At 38.4% G+C, this 10,530-nt stretch overlaps 1 protein-coding gene across 1 annotated transcript in view; it reads left to right on the forward strand.

The window, feature by feature from the left end:
• Window positions 1-4,814, forward strand: part of LOC121385034 (acetylcholinesterase-like) — a 28,874-nt gene extending 24,060 nt beyond the window's left edge. The window contains exon 3 of the mRNA XM_041515570.1: window positions 4,801-4,814. Within this exon, the coding sequence (XP_041371504.1) occupies window positions 4,801-4,814 (14 nt within the window). The remainder of the gene's footprint in view (window positions 1-4,800) is intronic.
• The last annotated feature ends 5,716 nt before the right edge of the window (window positions 4,815-10,530 follow it).

Raw genomic sequence — 10,530 nt, forward strand, 5'->3', positions numbered from 1 at the left:
AAGCGATTGACTACAACCAGTATCTCGCATAGACGATATTGACTTAGGACACAAACTCTTGTTTCACATCACAGACCATACCAGTGGACACATACGGGTTTACTCTCTCTGCCATGGGACTGAACCATTAACTCTATGCGCTTTAACGGAGCTGACCTCACTAAACCGACCACTTGCGCATTATCGCGTTTCCTTTTAAAAACAGTCACCACGACAAGATGGTTATCATTTTACAGTAAGTGTAATGTGGGGACGAAACGTCGTGAATTGGGCTGATAATGCAGGTCTATCCTTACTTTGCCCACCAGGTGCAAACCTTGCCTGACTAGCTGACCAACTAGATGACTCTCCCCGATAGTTACTTTCCCGGGGAAAACCTGGCTGAAATTTCGTTTTATCACCCTGTTGTAAAGAGCTACCCTGTGTACTGCCTGAGCTTTGTGTATATTAACACGTAATCATCTGCCACACTATGCCTGCCTCCTCTATCTTTTTGACATCACGATCCTCTAAATGAATACGTAAGCTAACTGGTAATCCATTTTTAATGTCCTGTAAGATCAACAACTCCCGTAACTCGGTATATGACTACCTGATGAGGACACCACCCATTTATCAAACATCCCTGCCTTCTTAGCCACAAACTCACTATAAGACTGACCCTGCGTTTTTCTCAACTCGCTATACCGTAAACGATAATCCTCAGATCGTAATTCATACGCCCTCAACACTGCCGCCTTAACTAGGTCGTACTGACTTGATCGCTCATCACTCATTGAATTATAAGCTACGCTAGCCTTCCCCTTAAACTTAGACACGGCTAACAATGTCCACTTAGACTGCGGCCAATTTAGCTGCTTAGCGGCCCGTTCAAAAAGTTGGAAGAACATGTCTACCTCCTGGTCATCAAATACAGGCACTGATCTATAAGCCTCCGACAGTATTCAACTTTAACTCATGTTCCACCCTTAATTTTGCTAACTGGAATTCTCTATCTCTATCTTCTCTATCCCTCTCTTCTCTTTCTCTCTCTCTCTCTCTCTCTCTCTCTCTCTCTCTCTCTCTCTCTCTCTCTCTCTCTCTCTCTCTCTCTCTCTCTCTCTCCCCTCCCCCTCCATCTGTCTCTCTCTCTCTCTCTCTCTCTCTCTCTCTCTCTCTCTCTCTCTCTCTCTCTCTCTCTCTCTCTCTCTCTCTCTCTCTCTCTCTCTCTCTCTCACTAACCACTAACAAACTAACAACTAACCCACGGTCTTGGACAGACAGCCCATATGGCTGAGGTGTGTGCCCAGGACAGCGTGCTTGAACCTTAATTGAATATAAGCACGAAAATAAGTTCAAATGAAATATGGGTATTTGTGATCTACGGTTTGTAATGGACTGCACACTTAAACTAAATTATTTAGAGAATGCTACTTAGGTTGTTTCCCAAACATATCTAACGGACGAAGTCGAGTTGTAAGATAAATGGTATCCAATGCCCACGTGTGTAAGATAAATGGTATCTAATGACCGCGTGTGTAAGATAAATGATATCTAATGACCACGTGTGTAAGATAAATGGTATCTAATGACCACGTGTGTAAGATAAATGGTATCTAATGACCACGTGTGTAAGATAAATGGTATCTAATGACCACGTGTGTAAGATAAATGGTATCTAATGACCACGTGTGTAAGATAAATGGTATCTAATGACCACGTGTGTAATATAAATGGTATCTAATGACAATGTGTGCAAGATAAATGGTATGTAATGACCACGTGTGTAAGATAAATGGTATCTAATGACCACGTGTGTAATATAAATGGTATCTAATGACAATGTGTGCAAGATAAATGGTATGTAATGACCACGTGTGTAAGATAAATGGTATTTAATGACCACGTGTGTAAGATAAATGGTATGTAATGACCACGTGTGTAAGATAAATGGTATTTAATGACCGTGTGTGTGAGATAAATGGTATGTAATGAACACGTGTGTAAGATAAATGGTATGTAATGACCACGTGTGTAAGATAAATGGTATCTAATGACAACGTGTGTAAGATAACTGTTATATAATGACCACGTGTGTAAGATAAACGGTTTGTAATGACCATCTGTGTAACATAAATGGTATGTAATGACCACGTGTGTGAGATAAATGGTATCTAATAAACACGTGTGTAAGATAAATGGTATGTAATGTTCACGTGTGTAAGATAAATGGTATGTAATGACCACGTGTGTAAGATAAATGGTATCTAATGACCACGTATGTAAGATAAATGGTATCTAATGACCACGTGTGTAAGATAAATGGTATCTAATGAACACATATGTAAGATAAATGGTATCTAATGAACACGTGTGTAAGATAAATGGTATTTAATGAACACGTGTGTAAGATAAATGGTATGTAATGAACACGTAAGATAAATGGTATCTAATGACCACGTGTGTAAGATAAATGGTATCTAATGAACACGTGTGTAAGATAAATGGTATCTAATGACAATGTGTGTAAGATAACTGGTATGTAATGACCACGTGTGTAAGATAAATGGTTCGTAATGACAACGTGTGTAAGATAAATGGTATCTAATGAACACGTGTGTAAGATAAATGGTATCTAATGACAATGTGTGTAAGATAACTGGTATGTAATGACCACGTGTGTAAGATAAATGGTATGTAATGACCACGTGTGTAAGATAAGTGGTATGTAATGACCACGTGTGTAAGATAAGTGGTATGTAATGACCACGTGTGTAAGATAAATGGTTTGTAATGACCACGTGTGTAAGATAAATGGTATGTAATGACCACGTGTGTAAGATAAGTGGTATGTAATGACCACGTGTGTAAGATAAATGGTATGTAATGACCACGTGTGTAAGATAAATGGTTTGTAATGACCACGTGTGTAAGATAAATGGTATGTAATGACCACGTGTGTAACATAAATGGTATCTAATGACCACGTGTGTAAGATAACTGGTATATAATGACCACGTGTGTAAGATAAATGGTTTGTAATGACCATCTGTGTAACATAAATGGTATGTAATGACCACGTGTGTAAGATAAATGGTATCTAATAAACACGTGTGTAAGATAAATGGTATCTAATGACAACGTGTGTAAGATAGCTGTTATATAATGACCACGTGTGTAAGATAAACGGTTTGTAATGACCATCTGTGTAACATAAATGGTATGTAATGACCACGTGTGTGAGATAAATGGTATCTAATAAACACGTGTGTAAGATAAATGGTATGTAATGTTCACGTGTGTAAGATAAATAGTATGTAATGACCACGTGTGTAAGATAAATGGTATGTAATGACCACGTATGTAAGATAAATGGTATCTAATGACCACGTGTGTAAGATAAATGGTATCTAATGAACACATATGTAAGATAAATGGTATCTAATGAACACGTGTGTAAGATAAATGGTATCTAATGAACACGTGTGTAAGATAAATGGTATGTAATGAACACGTGTGTAAGATAAATGGTATCTAATGACCACGTGTATAATATTATGTATCTTAATTATCCTCAAAAATGGATTTATAACACATATTCTTTTCCATCTAAAGCGCATTTAATAGCTTGTGTTTGCACGGTTAAATTATAAATCACAAATAAAAGCAGTCAACAGTGTTAATTTCATCGGATCCTTTTAAATCGATACCCCACGTGTATATAAAAGAACCCTTGCTGCATTAAGAAAAATGTAGCGGGTTTCCTCTGATGACTACGAGTCAGAATGTCAAAATGATTGACATCCAACAGCCGATTATTAATTAATCAATGTGCTCTAGTCGTGTCGTTAAACAAAACAGATGTAATACCTGGTATATAGTAATTTAATAGAATATCTGCTTCTCATTGTATCACTGTATCAGAAAACTAATTACATATATAAAATTGTTTTCGTACACACCCGTTGGTTGGGACACCATTCGTAATGTTTTGATAAAACATACTTGTTAACACATATACGTGTGTTAACATTTTCAGGACATACATGTACGACTGGCTTCTTCTAGATGATGACCAGGTCACCAGTGCCATACCATCCAATGAACAAAAACAAAGAACGGTCGAATCGATCACCCCGTGACGTCCAAGTTAATTTGAAATTAACTTGTCTGTGACGCACAAGTTACTATATGCGCAAGGGCCGTAAATAGGTTTTCATTGGAAAAGACATTTAAATTTAATTTAAAACTTCTCTTTTTTCAGGATATGTAAGAAATATTCAACATTCGTGTTCGTTAGATACCATTTATCTTACAGCTCGTTTAAAAACGTATTCAACTTGCTTTCCCTCGTTAGATACGTTTTAAAACAACTCGTCGTAAGATTAATGGTATCTAACGGTCACTCTTGTAATATTCTCTATATCAAGCTATGTTGCTTGCTTATCTGTGTGCGTGCGTGTGTGTTTGTTTATTTGTCTTTTTTAATGTTATTACTATCTTACTGTGCAGTGTTACTTTATTTCTCTCTCCCTCTCTCCTTTCTCTCCTTCTCTTCTTTCGCTCCCTCCCTCTTTCTATTCAAACATGTATAACCAAATCTGCACATATTTACTCAAACAATACGTTTTTAAGTAATATATATATATTTAATATTATTTATGTTCAACATTATTTGAAAGATAGTAATTCATGGCCCCATCCCTGACATTATCGACATTTCTCGGCCAATAAATTAAATAACAAATAGTTAAAAAATAAAACATATGATGTGGTGAAAATGCAACTTGAACGGCCTCAATTATTGTGTTTATTTTGCAGGTGAAAAGGGTTAATTGCTAATAGACAGAATGGCGGCATGCGTGTTAATCTTGAACCCATAATTATACGATAACAAGCTAGTGAAAAATAAACAAACACAGATGGTTTCCTTTATACATTTATTTTCATCTTCATTTCATGGATTTTGTTTTGCGTCGGTTGAGTGCTCGCCTGAGGTGCTTGCGTCGTAGGATGGAACCACTTCAGTGGATCCATTCAACTGATTTGGGGGTTTTCTGGTTCCAACCAGTGCACTAAAACTGGTCAAAGATCGTAGTATGTAGGATGTACAATCCTGTCTGTGGGATGGTGCATATAAATAAATCCCTTGCTATTAATAAAACAATATAGCGGGTTTCCTCTCTAAGACTATATGTCTAAATTATCAAATGTTTGACATCCAATAGCCGATGATTAAGAAATCAATGTGCTCTAGTGGTGTCTTCAAACAAAACAAACTTTTAACTTTAAAATATTGAAGAGGCCAACATTCCTTTCATCTCATTTTCTTTCAAGTTTAAAAAAAAAAGAAAAAAAAAGGGAGGTACAGTATCAGATTTGTTGATTTCTATTGGAAACTCGTCGAGGACGTGATTTTTCGCGGATAATCTTATCGAAAGAGCGTTAATATTAGAATGCTTTACTGCTTGCCTGGCTTGACCCTTTTAACACGTGATCCGCCTTGCCCAATCAGATTGTGATAAATTTCCATTCAATCAGAAACAGGACCTAGCCGGTAAGTCATCGTTAGACGGCCATTCGGTGCATGGCGCCAGATGTACGGGACGGGTGATTTAAAAAAATGTTAATGTTATTTTATTTAACACAAAGCAGACGTGTGTGAGGGAAGATGTGTAGGGGTATCGAGACTGTGCCAAGAGAGGCTCCGAGTGGATGGGGGGTGGGGGGGACGAGCTATGCTCCCCCAGACAATATATATATATATATGTATGTAGGTATGTATGTATGTATGTATGTATGTATGTATGTATGTATGTATGTATGTATGTATGTATGTATGTACGTACGTACGTATGTATGTATGTATGTATATATGTATGTATGGGTTTTTTAAAGAGACAGACCCTAGTTTTTAAACACTACAGCATATTTTATTGTTTAGATTATCCATTTCCGAACAAACGAAGATTTTCTGGTCATCCTGCATTTTGCATATTTTCAAAAACGCACGTGCGTCTGAGAAGTAACAGTTATGGAGTCGCGTTTTAGTCTATTTTTAAGGGTATTTCAACGTCACGGACTCTTGTTTCACTCTGTTGTATCCAAATTTGTTACAAGTTTGTAAATGAACTAAACTTAATGTCCATTGTTACGGCTTGAAACTAGGGTCTAGGTGAAAAATATGCCTTAGTGTTTAAAAACTAAGGTCTGTCCCTTTAAGAGGTTTATATAATTATAAGCCCTCCCCCCCCCCCCCCCCCCCCCCCTTTTACATACAGAGAAAGATGTTTTAAGTAAATTAATGAAAGATAAAATTTAAAAGCATACTGTCACAGATTTAAGGACCTTATTTCTCAAAAAATTGATAGTAAATGATAATTACATTAATTTTTGGAAACCAAATCTAGTTATCGCATCACCATAACTGAACCATGATGGAGTGAAATCCGTGTCAACCCTCTTGGCAATATTAGTTTTTGAATTATGGACCATTGCCATAATTCAATAATTTTTACAAAATATCATTAGTAAGTGGAGTATGGGGGTTACATAGATGGTTGAATAAAGTACATTTAGGGACAAATCAAATTTATATTGGTTAGGTAATACTTTGTCAGGCCATTTAATAGGTCAGTGGTCTGTGACAATATACCTTTAAAATGATTTGTCTCAACTTGTTTTATTTCTTATCCACTTATTGGTGAGAACCAAATCTAAAGAACGATATACTATGTAGATTGAACGAAGAAGAAGACGAAGAGGATTTCAATCAGACAGCGGTATTTTTCAATATAACCTGTCTCCAAGTGTAAAGAACGATATACCATATGTAGACTGAACGAAGAAGAAGAAGAAGGAAGGAAATGGTTTATTTAACGTCGCACTCGGCACATTTTATTTACGGTTATATGGCGTTGGAAAGAAGAAGAAGAAGTTTTGATACAGACAGCGGTATTATTCAACACAACCTGACTCCAAATCTTAAGCACGATCATCTATGTAGATTGAAGGAAGAACACGACACAGGTATTTTTCAACACAACCTGACTCCAAATCTTAAGCACGATCATCTATGTAGATTGAAGGAAGAACACGACACAGGTATTTTTCAACACAACCTGACTCCAAATCTTAAGCACGATCATCTATGTAGATTGAAGGAAGAACAAGACACAGGTATTTTTCAATACAGCCAAACACCACTAGAGCACATTGATTATTAATCATCGGCTATTGGATGTCAAACATATGGTAGTCGTAGAGAGGAAGCCCGCAACATTTTTCCTTTAATAGCAAGAGATCTTTTATATGCACCATCCCACAGACAGGATAGCACATACCGCGGCATTTGGTATACCAGTCGTGGTGCACTGGCTGGAACGAGAAATAGCGCAATGGGCTCACCGACGGGGATCGATCCTAAAGCGACCGCGCATCAAGCGAGCGCTTTGCCACTGGGCTACGTCCCGCCCCGCAGAAGAAGAAGAAACAGGCAAGATAGCACATACCACGGCATTTGATATAACAGTCGTGGTGCACTGGCTGGAACGAGAAATAGCCCAATGGGCCCACCGACGGGGATCGATCCTAAACTGACCTCGCATCCAGCGAGCGCTTTACCAGTCTCGGTTATGTCCGGCCCCGCAGCAGCAGCAGAAGAAGAAGAAGAAGAAGAAGAAGAAGAAGAAGAAAAAGAAGAAGAAGAAGACTTGATTCAGACAGCGGTATTTTTCAATACAGCCGACCTCCAAACCTAAAGGCTGATGAACTATGTAGCTTGAACGCAGAAGAGGAAACAGGAAAAGACTAGAAGACACTTGAGCATTTAGGCTCGTTGTTTTCTGACAAAGGTTTTGAATTGTACACACACAAAATCATGGCTCCAACTTCATTTTGTGTGAAATGGGTAGCCATCTCTGCTTTTGACATTTTAATCTGGAATCAATTGCTTGAAACTGAGAGACAGTTCTAGACCGCTTGTATTTATATAAATTTGACTCTATTTTTAGGTAAATTTAAACTAATATTTTATTATTATTATTATTCTTGTTCTTCTTCGGGCCCGTGGGAACAATATATGTACTATTATCCGGCTCAATAAATTCGAGTTGAACTTATTTTTTTGATTTTTACTGCCCGATATAAGGTTTAGCTCCAACAATAGGATCATCACGATCATAATTTTTCTCGACTATCCCATTACTATTCTATCTACTATCTACCTTTTATTACTATAAGTTAATAAATATTAATTATGTTAAATACGTTATGCTGTTGGACATTATGTTATTATGTTTTATATATGATTATGAATATTGATTATTGTCTGATGTCCATCTTGTTTAGTAGAGCACTTATATAGGCTCTGCCTGTTGTGCAATCCTTTTGACTTTTTTTCTGAGCAAGGGGGCACAATCTCTAGTGGACGGGGAGCAGACTCTAGTGGGAAGAGGACACAAGCCATATTTTTTTAAATCTTTATTTATATACAGTTGTACAAACAAACAGTAAATTCTCGTCCTCACGTTGGAGAGAACACACCAACTGGAGATGAGTATAGAAGGAGACGATGATCCCCATCCCGGATTGGTCATGCGCTCCGGAAACCAGCATCGAATATCACCAGGCAGGCTCTGACATAGAACCCGAGCTACTCTCGATTCACTAATATCAAAACCTATATTAGCTCGGCCATTTACCTTTCGACCGACCGTTCAAAATTGCGCCAAATTCCCTCAATCAAAATTGCGCACCCTTTTCTCTTTGGCATTTAACTGCTCCATTCAAATTCCATAGCACCACCACCACCACCACCCGCCTGCTACCGATTTGATCGGGCTGCTGGTGCTCCCTTGCACCTGCCAGTGCAGGCGGTCCCTCCACTCCCCTTCCCCCACCTTTCTTGTCATGGACGGAGGAGCTGTTTAAGGCCGGCTCTTGTGCCCACGACAGGCGTGCGCTACAATAGCTTGTTCTGAATGTGCACGTAAAACCCTATGATATGACACGACATGACGGAACCGACAAGGCAGAAGCAAAAGAGGCCGCCCAAAGAACACTAGGCGAAGGGACCTCCAGGTGGACACCAAGAAGACAGGATACAGCTGGAGGCAGCTTGAAATCAGAGCCCAGGACAGACAAACTCTGGAAAACTGTAGTCAATGGCCTATGCCCTAGAAGGGACGACAGGCATAAGTAAGTACTAGTGTTTTCCCTAGCTTTTTTTAGCATGGTGCAGCACTATGCCTCAATAGTCTAGCACCATCTTGCCTTAATCAGTACCATGCTGCCTTGAGATTAAACAAGCTTTTTTCACTAATTAATTCTAAAATTGCCTTTATAAAACACCCAAAAAGGTATTATTAATTAATAAAATATGCTTTTATGTCTTTTGCCATTCATTTATTAAAGCAAGCACATAAATTACATCAATGTTTATTTTAATTAATTTTTGTGTATTTTTAATGATAAACAAGTGCCCCGAAAATGGTGAAAATGCCCCAAAAGTGTTTGGTCTACCATGCCTTGCCAAATTTCTAGGGAAATCACAAAGTACGTTAAAGTAAAGACCTCCCAAATTCCGATAGGCATGTTCTTCTTCTTTTAATTTTCAATTTAATAATCATTATTAAAGAAAGAAATGTTTTATTTAACGACGCACTCAACACATTTTATTTACGGTTATATGGCGTCAGACATATGGTTAAGGACCACACAGATTTTGAGAGGAAACCCGCTGTCGCCACTACATGGGCTACTCTTCCGATTAGCAGCAAGGGATCTTTTAGTTGCGCTTCCCACAGGCAGGATAGCACAAACCATGGCCTTTGTTGAACCAGTTATGGATCACTGATCGGTGCAAATGGTTTACACCTACCCATTGAGCCTTGCGGAGCACTCACTCAGGGTTTGGAGTCGGTATATGGATTAAAAATCCCATGCCTCGACTGGGATCCGAACCCAGTACCTACCAGTCTGTAGACCGATGGCCTAACCACGACGCCACCGAGGCCGGTCTAATCATAATTAAATCGTCCTAATGTCGACATAATGGACACTGATTTATTAATCTCATAAGTTGTACTGTGATATGTGGTAACGTAAGGCGGAAGTTAGCTCTGTCGGTTGAATGCTCGCTTGGGGTGCTTGCGTCGCAGGATCGAACCACCTTGGTGCATCTATTCAACTCATTGGGGCTTTTTCTCGTTATAACCAATGCACCACAACTGGTCAAAGACCGTGGAATGTGCTTTCCTGTCAGTTGGAAAGTGCTTATAAAAGATCCCTTGCTACTAATGGAAAAATGTAGAAGGTTGCAACTGATGACTACGTGTCAGAATTACCAAACATTTGATACCCAACGTTTTTACTTTAACGTACTTTGTGATTTCCATAGAAATTTGGCAAGGCATGGTAGACCAAACACTTTGGGGGCATTTTCACCATTTTCGGGGCACTTGTTTTTCATTAAAAATACACAAAAATGTGATCTAGTGGTGTCTTTAAACAAAACAAACTTTAACTTTTCTAACTGTGGTAACGTAATTA

Source organism: Gigantopelta aegis, chromosome 11, assembly GCF_016097555.1.
Source record: "Gigantopelta aegis isolate Gae_Host chromosome 11, Gae_host_genome, whole genome shotgun sequence".
NCBI classification, from domain to species: domain Eukaryota; kingdom Metazoa; phylum Mollusca; class Gastropoda; order Neomphalida; family Peltospiridae; genus Gigantopelta; species Gigantopelta aegis.